The sequence below is a fragment of the Cryptotermes secundus genome, unplaced genomic scaffold, assembly GCF_002891405.2.
Source record: "Cryptotermes secundus unplaced genomic scaffold, Csec_1.0 scaffold413, whole genome shotgun sequence".
Lineage (NCBI taxonomy): Eukaryota > Metazoa > Arthropoda > Insecta > Blattodea > Kalotermitidae > Cryptotermes > Cryptotermes secundus.
The window spans coordinates 324134-351631 of record NW_019723309.1 but is presented as its reverse complement, the minus strand read 5'-3'; the positions used below and the strand labels follow the sequence as shown (position 1 = coordinate 351631).

At 43.7% G+C, this 27498-nt stretch overlaps 1 protein-coding gene across 2 annotated transcripts in view; it reads right to left on the bottom strand.

Annotated features, from left to right (window-relative positions):
* The window catches only part of LOC111861774 (GTPase-activating protein CdGAPr), a 182413-nt gene that overhangs the window by 54609 nt on the left and 100306 nt on the right, over positions 1 to 27498 (bottom strand). Inside the window, exon 1 of one of the 2 annotated variants that reach the window (XM_033750454.1) lies at positions 1181 to 1231. The exons of the other annotated variant lie outside the window; for it this stretch is intronic. Coding sequence (XP_033606345.1) covers positions 1181 to 1231 — 51 coding nt within the window. Of the gene's footprint in view, positions 1 to 1180; positions 1232 to 27498 lie in introns of those variants that run through there. 2 annotated transcript variants of the gene reach the window in all.

Here is a 27498-nt window from a genome sequence, read left to right as displayed (position 1 = left end):
GTAAACCCCAGAGACGGTCTGGACGACCAGAATAGAAAATTCTTTACAGTTCCGAGGCTTGAATTCCGACCCCTCGGTCGTCCAGCCCGTAGGCAGTCGCTATACCGACTGAGCTATCCCGACTCCTCCTAGTATGATAATGTAAGTTTCTTGTCGTACAGATTTCTATAAGGCTTCACTTAAAGCATAAGGTTGTATTGCAGAATTCATTGCTGTACTGTGCTCTCATCAGGTCCTGCAGACTACAGCCCTTTGGGCCCTGGCCTCTTCTTCAGTTTCGTAATGTTTTTACACAGACGGCAGGACTCCTTAGGCGAGTGATCAGCCCGTCACAAGGCCGCTACATAAACATAGGACAACACAAACATAGAATAAACGCATACACACACCAAACATCCATGCCCTGAGTGGGATTCGAACCCACGATCACAGCTTTCGAGCGAGAACGGCTACTGTGATCGTCACTGGCTATATTACGAGAATATTTTCGTGAGGAAGCATAATTTTAAGTAATTAAAATTTATCTGTGTCGGCATCAACGGTGAAACGAAAATGTATATGTAGTGTACAAGTATACACAACGACTCGGATTCCAAAAATATACAAATATAAATTTCACGACTATATGTATTTATGGCCGGTCACGGTAGCCGAGCGGTCTAAGGCATGTACTGTCTTCGCTTGCTTGGAAACAGGGATCATGGGTTCGAATCCCACTCAGGGCATGAATGTTTAGTTTGTGTGTGCGTTTAGGTAGAGGCCTTACGACGAGATGATCACCCGTCCAAGAAGTCCTACCGAATGTGTAAGATCTAAAAAAACCGAAGTGAACAGAGAAGTTCATGGAGGTAGGCCTAGGCCCACTGGGGCTGTAGTGCCAAGGAAAACAAAATATATGTATTTATGAGGGCTTACGTAACTGATAAACATGGAATAAGACAACGTAAAACTAAGACCTGTGAATTTCCAAGGACATACGCGTAAGAAATTACGTTCACGGCTACTAGCGATCTACGCAGGCAACTGTACTTGGCAGACGTAAGTTGTAGATTATTCACTGTGCCCGGTTTATTTCTTATATTCGTACTACTCAAATGGAGACAATTAGCCAACAGCTATAGGTGACCACTTCTTGTCAACTTCACAATGCAGAGGACAAGTGAGGGCAGGATTTAATTACCCCATAACAGTCCCAAGCAGCATCCGTGCAACCACTCAGCACTCGCCTCATGAGAAGATATCACAGCAGATAAGCACAGCGGATAGCAAGCATGATACCTCCAGTGTAAACGTGCTCCATGGCTTCTGTCTTCAAAACTCGGCACACATTAAAAGCTCCCCACCACATTAAGCAGCAATGTTGCCACAACTGTGACAAAAAAAAAATTAACAACCGCATTCACATGTGGAAGCTCTTGATCATTATTTTGGACCCCTTTTCGCCACTGTATGACGTCATCATTAAAACCTGTTTCAAGACGAATTCTTATTCCAAACCAAAACCTTGAAGAATAAAAGCCTCAAATATTACAATAAGAAAGAAAGTGCAACAATAGCAACAGCATGCAGTGTATAGAAAGAATCAGTTCTGGACTACAGATTTACCAAAATCTGTCCCTCATGTTCATTAAATTAAAACAGTCACTGCCACAGAAAACAAAACACGGCTGTCACGCGATACATTACAGTGCTCAACACAACGCAAATGCTATTTAAATTGCAAACGCTACAACGTCGTGAATAAGAACTGTTGCTTTGTGCCGATCAAATAGTAGGTCGACCGGTTCTTGCTGCATCCAACTCACGCCCTGCCCCCTTACTGACTCTTCTATTCCCGTACGAGTCCCGATTCCCGACGGATGGGCGTCCCTGACCCGTCCGAGGCCGGAGACATAACGGTTGGCGGCGAGCGCGGCTAGAGTCCCGGGCATCGATCGCGCGCGCTCACCCCACCCCGTCACACCAACAGCAGCACAATGCATGCTATAGAGCTGCTCCTCAAGACAGGTCGCTAAAACAGCACCCGTCTTCGCAGTGTGCGATGAAATTGCTTTGGAACTTAAATCGTGGATGGGCAGGAACAGAATTTGGAATTCCCTCAAAGAGATACGGACGCAAGAAGTTATCTGCGTTCTTCTGCAATGCGCAATGGTAAGAGATGACGTCTTCTAGAATTTCTAGGGTACCTACATTACCGAAATTATTAAAGACTGCAAGAGAAGTCCTGATGGTAGAAACACGAAAAGCATACTGAACACTTGTGAGGAAAATCGTGTAAAAAGACCAGATGGAAGGCGGCGATAAGTACTTATCGATGAATCATGAATGGTTCAATGACATGAGAGGATCATACGTGTTACGGCGAACTGAAGAAGAGCGGAGAAGAGTAGGTCGTGGACTATTCCAAGATACTAACACGGCTCTCGCCTGAACCCACCCTCGAATTACGACTAGATTCTTACTAAAACTTGAGGAGCCGGGATAGCGTAGTGGGTATATCGACTGGCTACGGGCTGGACGACCGAAGAGTTGGAGTTCGAGTCCCGGTAAGGTCAAGAATTTTCTATTCTCCATGTTGTCAGGCCCTGGGGCACACCCAGCCTCCTATCCAATGGGTATCGGGGGCTCTTTCACCGGTGGGTAAAGCGGTAGCGGCGTGAAGCTGACCATTCACTTCCAACCAGTGCCGAGGTAAAGAAAATCCACTACCCCATACGCCTTCATGGAGTAGTGCTTAATTAGTTCAACACAGGGACAACTTTTTTCTTGATGAAAGCAGTCTTCTGTGATTTTTACTGGTTCTCACGGTCTCTTCGCTTGCAGATTTCTTATATTTTTTCTTCCACCCTGAAGATGGAGGCGATACGTTCCTCCGAAACGTCGGTTAACACCATATATACACGGTGCCAAATCCCAGAAGACTGCTCTCTTCATAGTCACCGCCGTGAAAGCCTCAAATCTTACAACTTTTTTCTTCCTAAAACTTAGTGGCAATACCATCCAATCTGAACTGACGTTTTATTTCGGATTTTCAGAGTAATAATGGTACAACATCCGTTGAAAATTGAACTGAAACCCATTATTTGTTCTACACACTTCCGTGCCATTATCCCATACTTCTCTCGTATTATTTCCCAGACCTACAAGCTATCCGATAATGCGGTGAGGCCGACATTTAACGCCACCGCCCACGAATGACACGCATAATCAACAATAATGAAAAATAACCAGCAATAAACAATTGCTCGAAACAGTCTACTTTATATATTACCCTACAATTCATACATCAACATAAAGTATTACAAATACATAATAGACATGACAAACTGAAACAAAAGTCTGCTCGCTGGTTCGTGACCTACTGCATAAATTACGTTCATGCAACATGTCAACGCTCGATAGTTCGTTGCTATGGCAACCCGAAACTGCAAATTCAGTTCGTTAACGGTAAAGTTTTCCTGTGCTTATTAAGCACCATGCCATGAAGATGTGTGGGGGAGTGGAGGTATAGCTCCGCCATTCTTATCCTCGGCACCAGATGAAGGTGAGTGGTCATCTTCACGCCTTTGTCACTTTACTCCTTGTGTTTTTATGTATATAGAAGGATATCTCCTTTAACACCAACCAAACTTTAAAATAAAATTTGGATGCGATTTAATACGTGGCAGTATTATTAGAACTGTGAAATTCGGTGGCGGTGGGGGGAGGAGTGCGTACAAGATGTTGGTGTGGAAAGCTGTCGGAAGAGGTTCACCTGGACCACCGAGGAGATGGAAGAATAATATTAAAATGGACCTAATGGAGATAATTTGCGAGAATCGGAAGTGGATTGAAGTGGCTCACGGTTATGACCACATGAAGGTTTCGGCATCAGCGGCGTTCCGGGATACATACTATCGCGACTGAGATATTTCGTGATTCTACTCAGTCCTTCCAAGCAATATGCCGTAACAAAAAAAAAAACAAAGCCCGTGGTTTTATTCCGCAAGCGAACTATACCGACCAAGGGACCGCCGCTTGTCGGCGAAGTTAGTGCCAACTTTAGCGGATAGAGAGTGTCACGTGGTCAGCGCAATGAATCCCCACGCCCGTCAATCTCAGTTCTCTAGACCGGAGCCGCTATTTCCTTGAAATAGCTCCTCAATTATCCTCACGAGGCTGAGTGTACCACGTCCCAGACCCAGTACTTCTCTGAAAGTCTGGTAGCGCCGGGAATCGAACCCGGACCTCTGGATCTGTGACCAGAAACTCTGACCACTAGACCACAGAGGCGGTCCAGTATCTTAAATTTGGACATGGCCGTTTCCATCCAAATCCTTCTCAATTCATTATTTACTATCATCTTGTCACTCGAAGATACATAGTTTCAGTTAATGTCAGTCGTTCAATAAACGAGAAATAAATATTAACGGTGTCTAACCATCAGGTTCTGATGCCACGGTGTTACATAAAATTCGAATTTGGATCATCGCCCAATTTAGAATGAGCAATTTACTTTAACTGCTTGCCCTGAACTGAATAAGGGATATCATGAAGAACAGCCACAACAAACGTGCTTTCGCGGGAGACCCACATCATAGGCTGGTAACATTAACAATTCAATTCTGTATTTATTTACGTGCTTGCTCGACACTCCAAATGCCAATTATAAAGAACACGAGCAAAGAGACAGACAAAAGACGAAACAAGGCAATGTTTATCATTTAGATAACAATAACTGAATTAGTGAAATCACGCCGAACATGATGCGGTGAGAAAATGTGTGTACATATACATTAACCCCGAGTACAATATTTTATAATTAATAAAGGAGTACAAATTATAAAGTTATTAAGAGAAACAGTAAACGTTAAAAGGTAAAGTTGTCCCTGTGCTTAAATAATTAAGCACTAAGCCACGAAGGCGTATAGGGAAGTGGATGTATAGATCCACATTTTATTGCGGCATTAGCTGGAGGTGAGTGGTCAGCTTCACGCCTCAGCCGCTTTACCCCCAGGTACCCATTGGATACGAGGGTGGGTGGGCCCCACAACCGGTCTGGACGATGTGGATATGAGAAAATCCTTAAACCTACCGAGACCAGAACTCCGACCCCTCGGTCGTCCAGCCTGTAGGCAGTCACTATACCGACTGCGCTATCCCGGCTCACAAAATAAACAGTCCTGGTTCCAAATACGTCAACATCCCTACAAGTAAAATAGCAGCTGGAGCGCATCTAGCATAAAGACAATTTTTACTATAACAGCAGACAGGGAAAACAGAAAATTCCCTGCTATACCGAGTAAGAAGTCGAAGACCAACGGTTTCCGAAAGATAAAGGGTAGAATTTATGGCTAAGGTAAACATGAATACGGAATAGTGCATCGAGGTGACGCCTCCTCTTAAGCAAGGTGTGCAATTTTAACTGGTCTAAAGCGTAATTATAATTCTAACGGGCTTGGGAAAAGAAACGATTAAAACAGACGACTGAACACTTCTGCTGGATGCCTTCCAGTTCTTTTGGCATTAATGGACGTAATATAATTCCAAACAACAGAGGCGTGTAATCAAACGCAGAACTAGGTTAAAATACAATATATACATACATTCGAGGGACGAAAAGGCGAAGGTTATGTTGAAAAATAAACAAAATAATAATAATAATAATAGCAGCAGCTTGCAATTATCATCAGTCATTTCGAAGGAAAATATAATGTAATGCTGGGACAGTTAAAAGTACTCAATATTTGGGAAATCCCGGACCAAAAGTGATTACCAAGCGAACTGGGTCATGAGAAGTTTTATCTTGTATTCTGCAGATAACCAATTCCAATCTCAGCTGAGTCTACCCTGACTGAGATGTTCGTGGTTTTCCTCGGGTTCTCCAAGCAGATGTCGCAAATAGTAAAGAATGCATACATTTGAGTTGTGAACATGCATCTTACCGCAGATTTTTGTGAAAGCACTACAGTAAGTAATCAACATAATCTGGATTACTGCTCACGCAAACTGAATAAAACCTAATTTAAAACAGTACTGGCTGCTGACTCACAAAAGACTCAGAACTTCAGTTGACTCAAGTTAAGGAAACGTTATGTTTCATATGCTTCAAAGTAAATGCAATTCCCTAATCTCAGTGGCCAAGTTATAGTGCTATATTGATTCCATCTAGTTTAAAACACATGCTGTTAAATAGCTAGCTTCCTACTTAAAGATTATCTATGTTTAGGTCCATTAATGTGTCTACACATTAAGTGGACAGTGGCATGAAGCATAAATCCTACAAAACATGAACCACACTAACCTTCCCTATCCGAGATTCATATAAATAATTTCTATATATATATATGATACGCTTTGGTACGTTTCCGCTCCTCGCCAGACGAAACGAGTTCGCCAGAACGCCGATGAAGGCGCCACATGACGGATCCATTACAAGGGCTGTTTACTGGGGTTACCCCCAAGAATATTCCAGGTACTCATTTCTGTAAGAGGCTGAGTCGACCCCAGGGCCATAGCGCGGGCGGAAGGATTAGATCAAATGAAAAAAAAAATCAATGACATCATCGGGACTTGAACCGGCGACCTTCCGGCTTGTAGCATAATACCTCAACCAACTACGCTACCGCGTGTCCCTCGCACTGATGGGTGCCCAGATTAAACTGCCACCTTGAAATGGTCCATACTGTTTCCGAGTAGCCGTTCAAATTTACCATGTGGTGAGGATATGGGCAACTTCATATCTTCGATTCTACTGAAGCAACAACAAAGCGGTTTGAAAACCAATCAAACTAAGAATGGATGACAGAAGAAATGCAACGACCATATAACACGCTGTTACAAGTTAACTCATTTGTTGCATGATATAAATGAATTCATCAAATGAAACTAAATATGAGTAAATATATAAAATACTAAAAAAAAAAGTAAAGCTATCCCTGTAACAGGCCGTGAAGGTCCATAGGGTTGTGAGGTGTTGATGTTCCCACATTATCTAAACAATCGGCTCAAAGATGGCGGTGAGGTTGTCAGCCTTACGCGCCGGCAACGCTTTACTCCCAGGAAAATTATTTAATTAATTCCTGGTACTCATTTCTGTTAGAGGCTGAGTAAACCCCAGGGCAGCCTAGTGCGGCCAGAAGGATTAGGTCAACTGAAAAAAATCCAATGACCTCATCGGGACTTGAACCCGCGACCTTCCGGCCTGTAGTATAGTACCTATGCAATTACTAACTTTAAGATCTGCTATAATAGCCTATGTTACGTTGACTACAGCTAGTATTTTAAAAGATAAGTTCCTATCTCAGAGAAGAAAAAAACACTGCGTCTCCATAACGAAGGAAAATATTTTCCTTCGTTATGGAGAGGCAATGTTTTTTTCTTCTCGTAATAGTTTTTGTTCCGCGAGACATAAATACACTCAGTGACCAAACCATCGAATTCTGTATCGTTTTAGCATGTGGTGGTATATATAGAAATCATATGATTTAACTTGATAAGAGTCAAATCTCGTTTCGCAATTGTCACCTCTGAAACCAAAGAAATAAGGGAATAAGCAGTCCTGCATTTAATCCCGTATCTATCATCGCCGCTTTGTCTTCCTCCCGCGTCTTCTGCGACTTGTTCGTTTTTCCTTCTCCCTAGAGATTAGTTCTAATACTCTCCTGGGTCACGGTGGTTGCCCTTCGATATTTCACTCTAGAATACATGGCTCAGGTGGTCTCCCAGTTACACGGGAGAAATGTGTGTTGTGTAAAATTCAGCGCACAAAATACTCGTAGCGGCCTGCAATACAGCTCGACCGCAAATACCGTATGGTAACTCGTGTCTTATTCATTCATTCATCAGTAATCTGTCAGACGACAGGTCCACAGTCTCTTCCACAACAGTTCCTCCACTTAATGCGATCTAGAGCTTTCTCCTTCAAATAAGAATATCCTCTTAGGTCTTATTGTAGATTGTAGATTTTAAGCCAAAATTTCAAATTGAGATTTTACGGAGAGCAGGAATCCGCGAATCGCATATAGAATATCTAGGTTACTACTGATCATCTTCACCTCCATGGCCCACCAAACTACGGTTTTATTTTCTCCGATGGACTTTAAAGAATCACTCACTCATGGAGCTGAGCCCTTCTTGAGAAGCCGCCAATTCTGCAGCTACTCAGGAATTTCCCATAATTTTATGGAACCTGCAGGTTCATTACCGTGTTCACAAGAGCTCTCCACGGGTCCCTACCCTGAGCCAGATCAATCAAATCATTACTATCCTTGAGGCTTAAGGGTCATGGCCAAAGGCACATGCCTAAAATGACATGACCTTCATGGCGAAATTTATGAAAATGGGTCAGATGACTCAAAATGCATTACAGTGGCAGACACACACGTACAAGAATATGAAAGGCGCGCAAACCGCAGCTCCACATGAAAACAGCGTAAAACAGAATGTTTCATGTTCCATCAGCTTTAAGCTATATTCCTGTGTCCATGGGCCCTGGCAGCATGTTAACTGTAACTTAAAGGTCGCCAATTACGAAGAGAGCTGGTAGCCCGCTTCACTTGAGCAGAATCAGCGCGGCATCAATTGAGATATTAAACGAAACCAGTCAACTAAATCGTAGGCCCAGTGACAGAATGGATCCACCTCGTTAGTCAAACCCAGCAGCTACTTTCATCGCCCAATTAATACCAACTGCTTCAACGTTCCATTCTTAGATGTAGTTTTGGCAAGCACTTAAAAGTAACATTCTACCCTACGGACGAAACATTCCCTGTGTGTTCGTAAACAACAAGCCAGGGGGAAAACACAGGCATTTTTCACAAGTCACAAATTTCACTCGTCAGATTCCATAATATTACACTAAAAACCATAGATTAAAACGCGTCTGAGAGTTGGTTATAGTAGAGAATATTTGAAATTTAAATAGAAATAATAGGAGGAGGAGAAAATTACATGTTAAGAAACATCGTAACTATTTTTTCTTTCTCTATGATTCTACAGCCCTTTGGACCTTGGCCGATTTTTCAGTTAATGCTATACACAGTCAGTAGGAGCCCTTGGACAGGGGATCAGCATGCCGCAAAGGCCGCTACATACACACAGAACAACACAAACACAGAATAAATGCAAACAGACATCCATGCCTCAAGTAGGAATCGAACCCATGATCCCAGTGTTCTGTTTGGTTCTTGAACCAAAGTTTGGGCAATACTGCCCATATAGTGTTGTATTTTTCTTCTTAACGCCTTCCAATTTAGACACCTTATCACGCATTACTGCAATGCATGTAACCAAAATTTATTTTGAAAGGCGCCCATGTCAATCATATGAACATTAAGGGGCTGAGAACATTTTAATTCTTGGTACTTCTGAAGAGTAACCAAAAAATTCCTCTTTAGAGGGTGATGGATAGCGTGTCACTCGAAACAGGAGGGCATTGCGTGTTGCTGGGCCATGATGCTCCCCAACTTCATGCACGGTCATAGGGAGAACGATCAGCGATCCTTCTGTCACTTCGTTTCCCAAAGCAGGAGCCGCAACCCCACAGAGTACCAAGAAGCTCTTTATCCAAGGTTTGCCGAAAGAACTAAGAGTTTAATTATCACACATTTAAACTGATAAGAAATTATAACATCAAATTACGAACATACAACATAGAACAGTACTTCTTAATTGTTTTCAGCTCCTTCATGCCAACACTGGGTTACCAGCTTACAACAGGTCACGTTCACTTCCCTCCAAATCTTTCCCAAAATTATTCATATGTACATGTTGCACCCGGTAGCGGGTTCAAGTCCCGATGAGGTCATTAGATTCTTTCAGTTGACCTAATCCTTCCAGCCGCACTATGGCTCTGGGGTCGACTCAGCCTCTAACAGAAATGAGTACCAGGAATTAATTAAATACTTTTCCTGGGGAGTAAAGCGCGGCCGGCGCGTAAGGCTGACAACCTTACCGCCATCTTTGAGCCAACTGTCTAGATAATGTGGGACCCTCAACGTCTCACAACCCTGTGGGCCTTCACGGCATGTTACAGGGATAGCTTTACTTTTTTTTTTTACTTTACATGTTATTGCAAGAAGCGAGACAAGTCAGCCGGTACGGCGATTATATTTCAGGCTGAGAGACTCACGGATCTAGGTTCAATTCCCGATAGAGAGAACACATTTTTCCCTTCACAGTGTTCAAACCACTGTATAATGAGGAGCTTCATAACTGGTACTCCTCTCCAAGTATAACTACAATGATCAAGTTAACGAGGATGAGGAGGGCAGGGCATGAAGCACGAATGGGGAAAAGAGGAATGCATATAGGATATCGGTGGAAAAGCCAAAAGGAAAGAGAACACTGGGAAGACCAAGGCGTAGTTGGGTGAACAATATTAACATGCATCTTAGAGAGATAGGATTGGATTGATCTGGCTCAGGATAGGTACCAGTGGAGGGCTTCTGTGAACTCGGTAATGAACCTTCGGGTTCCATAAAATGCTGGGAAATTCATGAGTAGCTGCAGATTTGGCTTCTCCTCAAGAAGGGCTCAGCTCCATGAGCAAGTAAGAGTTCAAACCGGTTCGGGTCCATTCAACTTTCTAGCCAGAAGGTACCATAAATTATTTGTCCGGAGGTAAAGAGGCCGAAGCGTGAGTCCGATCACTCATTTTCATGCAGTGCCAAAATGAATGCGTACTGCCATATCACTGCTCTCAACCTGTCTTCATGAAGTGCTAAGGGTAGGCACAACGTGTATTGGACGCTACATCACGGACACGGCAAAAGAACCGAGACACGAATGAGACATTCTTGTGCTTTTATATTTAAAGTTCCCTTAGTGACACCGTAACAAACTCAGACTTTAAGGCTACAAAGTCAAATCACCGGATAGCGGTGAACGATGAACTGGAAAGGATACGCAAGGAAGCAAAAGGTAAAGCTATCTCTGTAATAGGCCATGGAGGCCCATAGGGTTGTGGGACGTCGAGGCTCCTACGTTTCCTAGACAATCGGCTCACAGATGGCGGTGAGGTTGTCGGCCTTACGCTCCGGTCACCCGTTACCCCCAAAGAGGATTACTGGTACTCATTTCAGTTAGAGAATGAGTCGACCCCAGGGCCATAGTGCGCCTGAAAGGATTAGGTCAATTGAAAAAATCCAATATCCTCATCAGGAATCAAACCTCCGACCTTCTGGCTTGTAGCATAGTACCTCAATCAACCACGCTGTCTTGGCATATGCCAAGAGGGAATGAGAGAAACCACGAAGGACGAGTCAGAACTGCTGGTGCCCTGAGAGAGAGAGAGAGAGAGGTGTACTGGGCAACTCCAGACTACAAGGCAGAGGCGTTTCCGATTAGGATAACTTTTCCGATACACTCCTGTAAAATGCAAACGCACAACACGAATCTTGAGAACCTAAAACATGATAATTTAATGTCCTTAAATTAAAATCTGAGGAATTATTCCCAACATAAAGATCAATAGAATCTATTCGAGTTGGTTAACCTTATCTTGCGGAAGAGGGGTCGGTACAACGTTGGAGCTATCACTTTGGGTCTGAACTATTTAATTACGTCACACAATTTATATCCGGGGCTTCGCATATTTCCGATAATGAAACCCAATTCTTTGAATAGTTCGAATGCCGAAAAGCCCAGGCTTCAATTCTCTGAATACTAAACGATCCTGATAGAACTTCGAACCGTGTAAAACTGGAATAAGCGCGACACTGGTCATGGAGTAAAAATGTTACCTGTGTGACGTTAACGACAGCCTCTGTGGTCTAGTGGTCAGAGTTAGTGGCTACAGATCCAGAGGTGACGGGTTCGATTCCGTGCGCTATCAGATGTTCTGAGAAGTAGTGGGTCTGGAACTGGGTCTACTCAACCTCGTAAGGATAACTGAGGAGCTACTTGAATGGAAAAATAGCGGCTCCGGTCTACAAAACCGAAATTAACAGCCGTGGGGATCCGTTGCGCTGACCACGCGACACCCTCTATCCGCTAAAGTTGGCACTAACTTCGCCGACAAGCGGCGGTCGCTCGGTCAGTATAGTTCGCTTGCGGACTAAAGCCACGGAGTTTGTTTTGTGTGACGTTAACGCGGGCTAGAGTCCACCGCCGCTGTTCTGTTTGCGATTAGCTAATAAATATATGTCTATCTCCTTCATAAACAGCGAGCTTCGGGCACAGTATATAAATAGGTTCCATGACATGTGGGTCCCCTGTCACCATGGTATGGCGCGTTCTCCTGCAGCAGCGGAAGCGAGCGCTAACAGATGCGGTGGGAGGCTAAGTAGCTGCGTGAAGCCGACAAAGAGTGGTCCTCCGATTTGGATGTTGAACTATCTTCTCGCCGTTATATAATTAGCATACAGTGTCACTGTGCAGATCACAGTGGCCGCGCGGTCTACGGCATGAACTGTCTTAGCTCACTCGAACACTGGAATCATGGGTTCGAATCCCACTCAAGGCATGGATGTCTGTCTGCGTATATTCTGTGTTTGTGTTCCCTTGCGTAGGTAGCGGCCTTACGGCGGTCTGATCTCCCGTTCAAGGAGTCCTACCGAGTGTACTACAGGGGATGGACAAAAATATGGAAACACCCAACAAAAGACACATTACCGTGACTAATATGGTGCAGGACAACCTCTGGCTTGCAGAACTGCTTGCAGTCTCCTTGGAATGGATAAATAGAGGTCCTGTATGATCTGCAAGGGAATCCTGTACCATTCTTCCTGCAAAATATTGGCAAGTTCTGTTATCGATGATGGTGGTGGATAGCGCGCACGCAGATTGCTCTCCAAAACAGACCAAAAAGGCTCAATAATATTGATCTGGCGACTGTGGGAGCCATGGCAGACGTGACACTTCATCTTTGTTCTCAGAAAACCAGTCCTGGACGATGTGAGCTATGTGAACACAGGCATTGTTGGCTTGATAAATGGCATCACCATTATGGAACAAAGTTTGCACCATGGGATGGACCTGGTCGCCCAAAATGGTCACATAGTCGTTGGCAGTGACATAACCTTGCAGGGTAATGATGGGTCCGACAGAATACCACGATATGGCTGCCCATACCATGATCGAACCTCCGCCATGTTTCACTCTTGGCAGCAAACAATCTGGATCGTAAGCTTGGGATGGCGTTCTCCAGACGTAAACTGGGCCAGAAGTCGGAAACAGTGTGAAGGTGGACTCGTCCGACCAAATGACCGTCTTCCATTGCTCCATAGTCCATGTTTTATGACTTCGGCACCACACTCTCCTCTTAGTGGCATTTTGATCACTGATGAGTGGCTTTGGAATTATAGCTCGTCCAGAAATACCCTGCTTGTGGAGTTCCCTTCGTACTGTTTTGGTGCTGACAGGGTTTGTGAGCGTGACATTCAGTTCAGCAGTGACTTTTGCGTCTGTAGTCTTCTTATTTTTCGTCACAACCCTATGCAATGTTCGTCTGTCTCGATCACTCAACACACATTTCCGTCCACGCTGTTGTTTATCGGATGCGGTTTTTCCAGTCCTCCTGTGTGCGGTCATAATCTTGGATGCTGTGCCTCGCGAAATACCAAAAACCTCGGCTACCTTGGTTACGGAAGCACCCACCATACAGGCCCCACAATTTGCCCGCGTTCGAATTCTGTTAGCTCTGACATGATGCACTAAAAACTGCACAGAACACTGTCTCGACAACAAATGAAGCTTGCAACGTATTGCGGAGGTTGTACAGGTTGGACACATACGGCATCGTCACCGAAAAACGTCGCTAAAATAAACACTTCAATTCAGGCATACATTTCACGAGGTGTTTCCATATTTTTGTCCATCCCCTGTAGAATTAAGAAACTGAATTGAAACAAAACGTTTCATGAACGCCCTGTGCTCCCAAGAGAGAAACGGGAAGGGAAGGGAAGAGAGAGAGTGTGTGTGTGTGTGTGTGTGCATTTCTCTGTATTCAACCGTCATCAAATGGATGAGTATGCCCACATTTTTTCAATGGCTCTTCCAGCCCATTCAGGGCCCAAGCCTCCTATTCGGTTCCGTAATCATTTTTCACCGACGGTAGGACTCCTTGGCCGAGTGACCAGCTAGTCGCAAGACCGCTATCTATACACATGACAACATAAACATAGAAAAAACGCATACACACACCAAACATCCTGGGCCTACATTTTAAGGGAGAAAACCATGAATATAACGCACGTTCTGTAACTGTATGATGACGAGTGACTGCTAAATTGCTGCAGACTCTTGTAAGCACAGTTATTTCATGTTCCGAGTCCCACGGGACCCACGACCATATCTGACTGCCTGACCGCTCTCAGAGCCTTCAGACTAGCAGCACCTTGAAGTCACATAATGATGACAAATGCTAACAAATATTTATGCGAACGCTGAAACGGTGATCGAAAAATAGTCTAGGCCAGTGGCTCTCAACCTTTCTTAGATCGCGGCCCGGTAATTTCTTTTTCTATAAGACGAACGCCCGGTATAATTGATGCAAGGTCCCGGTACAGGGCCGCGGCCCGGCAGTTGAGAAACACTGATCTCTGCCACAAGCCCCATCCTGTAGCTACAGAACAAAGTCGCGGGCTCTATCCAATCGATTTAGCCTGCTTGTTGAAGTTCAATGCAAGAATGGATTTGGTGCATGGCTTCGTGAATTTTCCGTACTCATTAAATCGGCAACGGTAAAAAAAAAAAAGCTGTTCCTGTGCTTAATTAATTAATTAAGCATGACGCTATGAAGCTGTATGGGGGACTGGAGGCAAAACTCCACAATTCTTAACCTAGGTACTAGATGGTGATGAATGGTCAGTTTCACGCTCCGGGTCCCTTTACCCGTTGAAAATATTCCGGTACCCTTTGGATATGAGGTTGCGTGGGGCCCAGAGCCGATCTGGAAGCTGTGGAGTAAAGAAAGTTCTCTTTCCCCTGCCGGGAATAGAAAGCCGGCCGTCTAGCCCGTCGCTATACCGACTGGTCTCTTCCGGCTACCCCGATTCAGGCAGATTCAATTGGTATTACATAATAATAATAATAATAATAATAATAATAATAATAATAAAGCAAATGTTCTAATTATAGAATATGGCTTCATTAAGAGTTGGATTTCCGGATTAGAGGTTCACTTTTGGTAAATAGCTAAACAATTAAATTTTTAGGAACTTAACCATATTATTCGAAGGGAGCGACGCGAGAGAAGTAAAGTAGATACGACATGGATCAGATCTGCGGGGGTAATGAAATTGTTAAGATCGGTCAAGAGATGCATAATAATGAACAGAATTAGAACCGACGAAATAAGACAAAATCGTATAAAATACATCCTACATAAAATGAAGGAAAATGGGGTCTGCTTGTCAGAACATCTGCAAAGCATACACGATATACCAGACCGTGGGGCCTTGGAGATTCGTTGCGCTGTCAACGTGACACCCTCTATCAGCTAAAGTTGGTACTAACTTCGCCGATATGCGGCGGTCGATTGGTCGGTACAGTTCGCTTGCGGACTACAGGCTACGGATTTTCTTTGTTGATCTCAAGTATTCAGCTCCATATCTTAAAAATAAGCAAATATTGCATTACGTTTTTCTTCTGAATGTTATGGCTTTAAGCTAAGTTCTATCCTTTACAAACACTTTAACAATGCCGTCGATATCTGAGTTTCTCTCTAGAAAGTCGGAAATTGAAACTTCTCACAGGCCGACACAATTGAAGAAACATGACATTATCGTGGTCACAATCATTTCCTTAATTAACAAATTCCATCCTCATCCGCGAAGCGTCGCTGATAAGTACATGACATTGACACGTTCCTTCAAACAAGACAAATACTGCTCCAATGTGGAACAATGGCAAGATAGGGAGCAAGCATCGGCTGATGTGAACCAAATCTCAGGCGAGAACCAGTGAAAATCACAGTATGCAACGACAGGGGGTGGCGAAGAAAGGGGGACGCAGCAAATTCTACAAGAAACTTGGATTGAGATCAGTTCATTAGGCGCTATAAATACTAAACAGGAAATGACGTTACACACAGCGCCGCATTGTTCGCGGTGCCTTTATCTCAGCTGCCACCAACACGTGCAGCTGGACAACGCTCCTTTGCTACAAAAAAATTAAAATTTTGCTATAAATCTCTTCGCGATGAAGAACGTCGTCTTCTGGAATGCGGCACCGTGTAGAACTTGTGTGAACCGACGTTTCGGAGGAACGTATCGCCTCAATCTCCAGGGTAGAAAAATCCGCGAGCGAGGAACCTATACAAGCAGGTGGTTGCAGCCAAATCCCAGAATACGGCATTCTTCATAGTCACCGCCGTGAAAACCTCAAATCTTAAATTCTTCGGCGATATTTATGAAAGGACAAACTAAGTGTGGCGAAATCGTTTGTAACATCATTCGACTGTGAATAAACATTGTTACTGTATTCGTAACCGAAGAAACACAATCCCAGACAGTAGACAGGTTTCAGAGAAGCCGAGAATGAGGTCATGCTTACTTAAATCAGCTGCCTGCGAGTTAAAAACGTCGATCTCGTCCATCCCTTCCGTCTTTCTTCTGCCCGGGATTCCTGGTCTTTTCCATCCTCGATATAATTTCTAATCCTCCTGCGCGTCTTAAACCGTGAGGCGACTCGAACTGATTTATTTACTTACTTACTCATGGAACTGAGCCCTTCTTGAGAAGCCAATTCTGCAGCTACTCAAGAATTTCCCAGCATTTCATGGAACCCGAAAGTTCATTACTGTGTTCACAAGAGCCCTCCACCAGTCCCTATCCTGAGCCAGATCAATCCAATAGATACCATCCCATCCTATCTCTCGAAGATCCATTTTAATATTGTCCACCATTCACCTCCAGCTAGTGCCGAGTTCCAAGAAAATATGGATCTATATATCCACTCCCACATACGTCTTCATGGCGTAGTGATTATTTGTTAAGCACAGGGACAATTTTACCTTACCTTTATCCGTATACACTTTTACACACAATAATACAGTTCCGTCAACAACGCAACTATTTTTACTTCCTCCTTTTCACAACATGTTTCGGCCACAACCGGCCATCCATCAGGTGTTTTAATTTTCCAAAACTGTTATACTGTATTGAATGCCACTCATTTACTTCACATATAACACTAGTTACATTACCATACACTGTAATTTACTTCTGTTAAAATTCATTACAATTTTTGTAAAATTCTTTTTACACCTCACTAGGGCGTCGTCCACTTATCCAAACATATTGTAAAGTGGATGAAACAACGGGAAGTAAGGGTCATCACGTGAACTCTGCGGTCTCGCGAGTGACGTCACATACCCCCATCCCTTCCATTATTTAGCAACGCTCGGTAAACACTCCGCAGCCTCCCGCGGTGACGTAACAGCACTTCCCATTGTGACGTAACAGGGGACACCGCGGTTACTACGCAGCAATAAACAACTCTCGACAGCATTCCCCAGCAACGCCTGTAAACACGACATTACGCAACAGTGGTAGCTATCACGTAACTGTTTTCTGTGTTGTCAGTGCGGAAGCTACACAAGGATTGAGTAGTGAGTATTGAGCCAGTTACGAGAGAGAGAGTTACCAGTATCCAATATGAACTGAAGTCCGTTGTTATTGAGTTGTATCGGGTGAATGGCAGTGACTCCAGCAGGAGAAGTAATTGTAATACTGCCGATGGAAGTAATTGGGAGATTGTAAATTGTGTAAATGTAAGAGCGTGTGGAATAAATTCGCTTGATCCAAGACGGCGTGAAGTTCTCTGTCGCGTTACATACCCAACACGTGACAATATACTTCGATCCTTTCCTTGGGTGTTTATATTGTAGCGGCCCGTTGTTTTGGTTCCGTTTTGCCCCCTGCTTGTATGTCGAACTCTCCACCAGCGCATGGTGTTGTCCTCTCTTGTAGTAGGTGTTAAAAACACCTGACGATGGCTGGTTTGGACTGACATATGTTGTGAAAGGGAATGAGTAAAAAAATAGTTGCGTTGTTGACGGAACTGTATTATTGTGTGTGAGTTATAGTGATGCAAGAGGATGATTAAATACGGTATACACCTTTAGTTGCAATGGTTCAGCACTACTTCCATAACCATTCTGCAACTACAGCCTGAGTGGGACTGTTTGAGGGCCACGTATGCACTGAATGTAATATGAAATTCACATTACTTCAGAACACGCGCAAAAATTCCCCGGCGAAAATCTGGATAGTGTTAGGTAACTGAATATGATATTGGACACATGATATGGAATTCGGCATTCATTTTCTGCGATCGTGAATGAGTTATCTCATACTAAAACAGGACAATACAGTTGAACCTCTACTTACGAACTTCCAAGGACCGAACAATTCGTATTTACGAACACTGCATGAACTAAAAAAGTGCGACTCCTAATTCATTTAACGAACACAGAACCCCGCGCTTATGAACATTTTGTCACGTGTCGGGTGCTACGCGTGATGAAAATAACGGGGTCTAGTTCGGATGATTGGATTTACTGGCACCTTGGTTACAAGTTCTCTTAATCACGCTTGAATAACAGCGCTATCGCTGATTTCTCACTTTCCAATCACAGTTGCACACGTACTAGGATTCCCAGTGTTCACTAGTCGTCTCCTGGCAACGGATCTCAAAGAAGAAACTAGCACTTCAAATCACTATGAAGTCTTCTACTCTGAAATCTCAGAACTAAAAATTCTTCTGGATTCACTCCTCCAGTTTATGACTGACTCGTAACTGCCCTTGAACGAATTTTGTCACTCTCTAAGTTCAAGTTAAAGTCACATTGCGAGTGGTGGTCAGTCAGTCGGTCGGTAAGTCTTGGTGTCGAGTCCCATTTGGGGCTTATGACCAGATATTTATTACTGTTTGACGGTTACGGTTTTGTTTTTTTGTGAGGCGCCCTGTCTGACGAGATGATGGGTCTCGTCTGTCTTTTGTAGTATATGCTGCTGGTCCTTGCCAGCGCAGTCTTTCTCGGGTCCTAGTCCCTTGGTACTCGCAACCATGTTTTACTGTCTCAGATTTGAGACTTCCCTTTCCGTCGCCTCCTACGACTCGCAGGGTCACGGTGGAGGTATTCGACCCCGCCTCTACACGGGTTAGGGAATTAGGCTCTAGACTTTGTCTTGCTTATAATCCCTTGGCACGGACTAATAGAAAATATTGATCCCCTATTGTTGTGGCCATTACCTAGCAACGGGTCTATATGCTACAATATTTTAAAATTATGACACTGGTTTAATTGTGTATTCTTTTAGTTTCTTTTATTACGTTTTTGCGTTAATTGAATCTATCTTCTTTCTACTCGTATTTTATTTGTGATGATAATCCTAGCATGATGCACGGTATAGCAGGTTTGATGGTGGTTGCCGTTTTTTTGGGGGGGGAGGGGGGGAGAATGTTGAGATGAATTGTTTTTCCTACCCTTTCCACGGGGTTTCTTCCCTTTGATTTGAGGGCGTCTGTATCTTTTTTTATTTTGTTAGGTGGTTGACTTCGTTATGAGCTTTCTAGGTTTAATTTGGAGGGTGGTTCAATTACAAAAAAGATAAAAATAAATAATAACGAAAGGATCGAAAACCATAAACTCCAATCTCAACAAAGTAGCCAGCAAACACTTACGAGTAGAGGAACAAACCCAAATACCACAGAAAAAACAAGAGAGAAATACAAGTATGTTAAGGTTAAAATTTTAAATAATTTAATAAAAATATTGGTCCTGTAAACTAAAAATAAGCATAGCCTTCTAAAACTTCAGCGAAAAGAATAACAGTGACACCCATATTATTTCTGATCGAAAATTTATGATTATTCCTAGTTCAAAAATACGAAAATTTAATCGTAGGCTGATGATAACCTGTCACTAAATAAGGAAACAAGATCAGACGAAAGTAAGCCTATTAACTTTTGTGTTACAGGTTAATGTTACCGCTGATTCGGTCAACATTACATCACGTCGGGCTTGCAGCGTGTTCAAACTATGAAACTGCATTTTCCTGCGAAAAATAATATGAACGTTGCATATACCCCTCAGTTCACGTCGGAGAATAACTATCCCTACCGCAATATGCATTTCACGTGTTTTCTTTACCAAGCAAAACCCTTCAATGATACTTTCATTGATGCTTATGTAGGTGGGCGTATGCACAAGTGGTTTCTCCCAGTCCCGCACAGCACGTAAGTTAAGTGTGCTGTCTACATACAAGGCGTCTGTGAAGCGTGTTTCCATATCGGTGGTTTATTGCACTTTCATTGGCAATCATATATGTACGGCACTCTGTTCCCTCAAGGGTCGTAACCATTACAACACAGATGTTAAGTGTGCTGTCTATACACAAGGCGCCTGTGATGTGTTAAGTGTTCTCAGTTCAGTGGTTAATAGCTTATGGAATTTTCAGTGTCCACAAATTTGCTTGTGACACTCTTCTCTGCGGCAGGCAATAAACAGTGGCTTCCCCAGACAGCCAATTATCTCTACAGCCACGGCATGTGTAACCGAAACTTAGCATGGAATTTCGTCAAAGCAAATCCTACAACCAGGTTTATCGCCTCCTGATAGTAGTAACTGTTTCAAGAGAAGCGGCCTCCGTAGTCTAGGGGTAACGTTCCCACCTCTTGACTCAAGGTACGCGGGTTCAAACCCGGCGGAAGTCGTGGAATTTTTAAGGGCGGAAAAATTCAGGGAACAAGTCCTCCGGGAGGGACTTTAAGCCGTGGGCTTTAGGGCAAGTAAAACAACCTCATGTCTCAAGGGGACCTCTGAGCCAAATTCAGGACATTTCCCGCCCAACATTAGTCTCTAACGCCTCTGGTAGATGGGGGAAGCATCGAGATACCACTGAGCCAGTAGAGGCCGAACTCGCTGGCTGAGTCGGGACTGATGGCACGAACCAGTACCGGTAGGGTATAGAGAGAGACTGGTAGAATATCACAGGGGGACGCACAATGGACCAATATTTGGTCTGGGTGCATGGGGAAACCCACCCTCTCCAATAACAACAACTGTTTCAAGAGAACTCCTGTGGGCTAGTTTATGGTATTATCACGCACAAGGGGTTAGTGTGACGAATAATCGTGGGCTCTAGATTTGGTGAATGGATTTTTGGATACTCACAAGTCGTAACTAAACGCAATTACAACACCCTAGAGATTACTGTAGTTAGTTAGTTAGTTATTTGGAGAGGGTGGGTTTCCCCATGCACTTAGACCTGTATTGGACCATTGTGCTTCCCTCTATGATTTCTACCAGTATCTATACCCTACCGGTACTGGTGCTTACCATCAGTCCCGCCCAGCCAGCGAGACCGGCTCTACTAGCTGAGAAGTATCTATAATGCTTCCCACATCTACCAGAGGTATTAGAGACTGCTGTTGGGCGGGAAACGTCCGTAATTTGGCTCAGTGACCTCCTCAGGAGATATGAGGTTCTTCTACGTGCCGTAAAGCTACGACACGGGACCCACGGCTTAAAGTCCCTCCCGGAGGACTTGTTCCCTGAATTTTTCCGCCCTTAAAAATTCGACGACCTCCGCCGGGTATTTGAACCCACGTACTACGAGTCATGAGGTGGGAACGTTACCTCTAGACTACGGAGGCCGCTTTACAGATTACTGTAACTATAACATAAAATAAAACCTTCAAATCAGACATTAAGTCTTAGCAGGCTGACTTCTAATTCTTCTTCAACAATTCTCTTGAAATTTCTGAACTCTTAATTCTCTCTCAATTCTCTTGACGCTCGCAGCCCCTAGTTCCAATTCCCTCTCCAATCCTACAGCTCACAGCTCTCGTCATATAGACGCGGCACGAACCACATAGAAAACCTGCTATTGTTGTAGAGACGTGTTAGCATGCAAATGCCTAGCAAATGGACTCACTGTTATCACGCGCTTAAGGAGGAAGGTGTTTACCGTCCGTTGTATAGAAACGGCAGCTTCATTGTTGCCTATGTATTCGTTGCCGCGAGAATGTGTTCACCGACCCGTCGCCTAGCAATGGATCATATTCCGTCACAGTATAAACTTTACATGCCCAAGGAGCACAATTGTATCAGTACAGTGAAGAAGGAGAAAAAACAGAAGATGAACGAAAACAGGAGGAAATAGAGAAAAGCGGATGACAGGAAGAAGTTATGAAGAGAATGGAGAAGCGGGAAGAAAGAAGGAAAACCGAAAACAAATCTGATTACAAAGTTTACAACCGCTTCCTCCCACATCTCTACCGAATCATTACTCATTACTATTCTACACCTTATTCGAAGCTGAAAACACCAGCAGTTAAGAACCCCAGAGAGCAGTTACTTTTTCAGAAGCTAACAGATGCTCATACAGTCAAGGTTGCCTTATATGCAAACCGAAAATACATTACTGCGAACCTAACACCCTATCACCGGACCCCACCCAGCCGGATTAATCCAACCAACATCACGCCATATTTTTAGCCCATTTCCTTTCTTTACAAAAATAAAAAGAGGCTTATGAAATCACATTGTTCTGTGTCTGTCATTCTGTGTACCCCGTGTTCAATTTTTAAATATTCATTGTAATATTAAAATTAATTTATGCATTGATCTCTCGAATGATTTAATCCTTTGAGTTCTTAAACTAACATTTCCTGCGTATTTCTCGCATTTCCCGTGAAGGTTACACGGACCACCAATCCCGTCTTCCTTGATATGATCACTTTAATAATATTCCGTTATGAGTATACATTATAAAGCTCCTCATTATGCAGTTTTCCCTGACCTGTTATTTCCTGCCTCTTGCGTCCAAATAGTCTCCTCAGTGCCTGTTCTCAAGAAAGCCAACAGAATGAATGAAATAAACAAGCCTTCTCAAAGCCATCCATCGCCCGATTTACTGTTAGAAGTACTTTCCAGCCAAACTTGACGAATGCCAACTGGAACGGTGCGCAAGACACGTACCATAAAACTGTTCTCCGCGCCTGCTTCAAATGGCCGCATACTTCCCGTGGGGTCCGTGGAGGAGTACGGACACTATGAGAGGAACATCTAGGTGCAAGTGACCGAAGTTCACCAGTTGACTAAATGAACTCCAGGAAGAACTAAAAAAAAATAGTGATCTCTATTCTACAGATTTCCAATCCTACAAATATTCTCTTTTTAACGACATGTATGGGCAATGTAAGCTTATAATCAAACTATTTAAAACAGACTATCTCGGAAATTAGTGCTATGGGCTAGTGCGTGCATAGACATTGGATAGAATCCTCCTGTCAGAATTACATTATTGCTTCCAAATGTAAATATGACACAGATTATTATTATTATTATTATTAGTAGTAGTAGTAGCAGTATTATTATTATCATTATTATTATTATTATTATTATTATTATTATTATTAGCACAGTCGGTATAGCGACTGGCTACGGGTTTGACGGCCGGGGGTCGGAGTTTGAGTCCCGGTAGGGCCAAGATCTTTCTCTTCTCCATGTAGTCCAGACCGATTCTGGGAACTATCTAGCTTCCTATCCAATAGGCAGAGGGGACTCATTCTCCGGGGATAAATCGGCCGGGGAGTAAAACTGACCACGCAACTCTAATTAGTGCCGAGGCCAAGAATATGTGGATCTATACATCCACTCCCCCATACGCCTTCATGACGTAGCGCTTACAAGTTAAGAACGGGAACAATTTTACTTCTGTTATTTCTGGTATTATTGTAGTTATTATTATTATTATTTAAATGATATAAATTGCCTTTTTTTTTTGTATTTTGTCTGCGTGTTTTGTTTCCTTTTCGTTATTAGTACTTACTTTGTAACTGGCCTTCGGGTTGTTAAGTCAGCACGCAAATAAATAAGAACTAAAATGAAATGTCGCCGCCGCCATCATCATCATCATCATCATGCATCATTTTACATGCCACGAAAAGCGCGCATATTGAAGTTGTTTAGCGTTCTGCGGAATTGATGCTATAGGTAATAAAACTTTTTGAGTTACACTTTCATATTCCGTAACCAGTTTTATTTTGCTTTTTCCGGTTTGTATATTAGAGGCCACGGAAAGTCCGACAATAATTTCGAATAACCCTGTATAACTTTTGAATATCTTCTGATAAATTGGGTAACAGTGGGTCTCACACATCCTTAAGAAGATTAACCGGTTCTGAAAGGAACAGAGGTTCTAGTGAGCTTTCTAACCGCCTCTAGTAATGATTTTACAAATCTCATGTCTGAACCTACAGACTTGTTTATACTCTTCGTTTCCGTTTAGCGATAGCTGTTATTGCTGGTTGTTAGGAAAGAGGCGACAGAAGGTCCACTTTCACGTATATTTGCAAAGTGTAACTGTAAGCCACGTGTGAGCTCGATACCAGCGTTTCTTGTATTGTAGACGCGCCAAGTTCTAAACACCAGAGATACAGCTTCCAGCAGTTGTATTTAGCCACGGTAATTCGTCTCACATTTATCTGAAAAGAGAACAGGAGAATATTTGGACCGAAGAGAGATGAAGTGACGGGAGGTTGGAGAAAACTGCATAATGAGGAGCTTCATAACTTGTACTCTTCTCCAAGCATAATTAGAATGATCAAGTCAAAGAAGGATAAGATGGGAAGGGCATATAGAATGAATGGGGGAGAAGAGGAATGCATGTAGGATCGTCGGAAGAGACCACTAGGACGATCAAGACGTAGGTGAGTGAACAATATTAAAATTGATCTTAGAGAGACAGGATGAAATGGTACGGATTCGATTAATTTGACTCAGGATAGATACCAGCGTAGGGCTCTTGTGAACACGGTAATGAACCTTCTGGTTCCATAAAATGCTGGGAAGTTCTTGTGTAGCTGCAGAACTGGCGTCTGTTTAAGAAGGGTTCGGCTCATTTCGAATCTCGGTAACGAAATCAACTATCTACAGGCTATCCTCATATGTATTTCGTGGTTTTACTGAGCCACTCCACGTAAGTGCCGGGATAGGCCGTCAGATTACACCACGACCGCTTCCTTCCATATCGCTTTTAAGTAATTAACCATTCTACCATTCTAAGCTATATAGCTTGAATTAGAGACAATATAATTACATAAATAAGAATAAGAAACCTACGCGTACATATGACACAAAGAATCCAGTGCATCAACGAATTGTGGGACTGATAACGGCTGTATCAACATGTTAGAACAAGGCACATCGTACTGCTAAGAAGATTCGTGATTCCCCCCCCCTGGTACTACAGCCCAAGTGGGTCTAGGCCTACCTCCATGAACTTCTCCGTTCACTTCGGTTTTTCTAGATTTTAGACATACGGTAGGACTCCTTGGGCGGGTGATCAGCTCGTCGCAAGGCCTCTACCTGTACACAAACACAGAAAAACGCACACAAACATCCATGCCCTGAGTGGGATTCGAACCCACGATCCCGGTTTCCAAGCGAGCGAAGACAGTGCATGTCTTAGACCGCTAGGCTACCGTGACCGGCGAATCTTGAATTTAACTAACGAAATTCATGTCAACCTAACCACGAGGACGAGTAAAAAAAAAAAAAAAATTAGAAACCGGCTTAACTAACTACGTGCATCATAAGTAGGGCTCCATAAATACGCTCGCACATTGCCACTAGCTAGAATACGGACCAATGAATTTTGTTGAAACTGCATCTCTCGAGCCTTGGTCGCCAGAATCAAACACAAAGAACGTAATTTACGAACAAAGGGAAGTGGGAGCGTGCGTTACAAAATGTAAGAACAAAATCTGTCACGTCAATGGTAACACCAAAGCCTTATGTGTTTTAAACGTACATGGACATCAGAACCCTTTTCGATTCCCTCGCCTGGCAGATACATTTCGGGTGGAACTGAACTCTGGATTCTCGAAAACGAAGACGGGAAGATGTTTATGAGTACGAATGTTCTGTATGAGTGGGCGGGGTAGTCCCACAGGTGTGTATTATCGTGAGAGGCGTTGACTCAGTCCAGCGACCTTCGAGTTCAGAACCAAACCCAACCAACTCACTTCATGAAGATGCCGGTAATTTTACTTACAGCAGCACATTAAAATCGGTAAATACTTTATCCATTCACTCACTCCATGAAGCTGAGTCCTTCTTAGGAAGGGGCAGTGGGTACGCCACTCAAAAAATTCCCAACATTTCATGGAACCCAAAGGTTCATTATCGTATTCCTAAAAACCCTATAATGGTCCCTATCCTAAGCCACATTAATCCATTCCATACAACCCCATATTATTTCTCTATGATCCAATTTTAACCTACGTTCCTTAATTTCAATCAATCAAAGGTAAATGTAAAGGTATCCTTGTATCAGGCAGTGGAGGCCCATGCGGCTGTGAGACGTCGAGGTGCCCATATTTTCTAGACAATCGGCTCACAGATGGCGGTGAGGCTCTTAGCCTAACGCACAGGCCGGCCGTCCTTCACACCCCAGGAAGATTTCTGGTACTCATTTCTGTTAGAAGCCGAGTCGACCCCAGAAACATAATGCGGCTGGAAGGTTTGGGTAAACTGAAAAATCCAGTGAGCTCATCGGGAATCGATCCCGCGACCTTCCGGCCTGTAGCACAGTGCCTCAACCAACTACGCTACCGCGTGCCTAAAAAAATCAAAGAAGGAACAAAGAACGTTGGGACGGAGGGCGAAGCAAGGAAATGTGACAGGAGGAAACGAAACAAATCACGGTTCAAATAACAGGCCCTGTAAGGTACTTCAGGTTGCCGTCCTCTAGGTTATCACGCCATGCTGTGCCTCCACCCTCTGAATCGAAGTGATCAGAAGGCAACACTCAAAGTAGTAATCCACGCCTGTCCGCCTACCTATTTCCTTTATTGCTAGTGGGGTGGGCCTAAGTCCCTTGCACTGCGGCCACTTCTGGCCTATTGTACCAGCCCCAGATGATAGGTGAGGGTGACTGTGGAGCAATTGGTGGAATGAAGATTGGCAGGGGAAACCGAAGTACTCGGAGAAACCCTGCCACAGCGCCACTTTGTCCTCCACAAATCCCACTTGACCAGACGTGGGATCGAACCCGGGCCGCCGCGGTGGGAAGCCAGCGACTAACCGCTTGAGCTATGGCGCGGCCAGAGTCCGCCTACCTATCTATGGGTCTACAGTACTTTCGTTGGACCTTGGCCGCTTTTTCAGTTTCTTAATCCTATGCACAGCAGGTATGATTCCTCGGACGCGGGATTAGCCCGTCGCAAGGCCGCTACCTACACACAGAACAATACAAACAGAATAAATGCACAGACATCCATGCCTTGAGTGGGATCCGTACTCACGATCCCAGCATTCATGCCTTAGACCGAGCAGCCATTGTGATCGGCAGAAGTTTTCCTAGTCTTCTGGAATTAATTCCGAACAGAAAGGATGAAAAAAGTTGTCCCCGTGCACTACGCCATGAAGGGGAATGGGGGAGTGGATGTATAGATCCACATTTTCTTGACCTGAGCACTAACTGGAGCTGAGTGATCAGTTTCACAGCCCGGCCGCTTTACCCTCGAGGAAAGAACCCCCAGAGACCCACTGGATAGGAG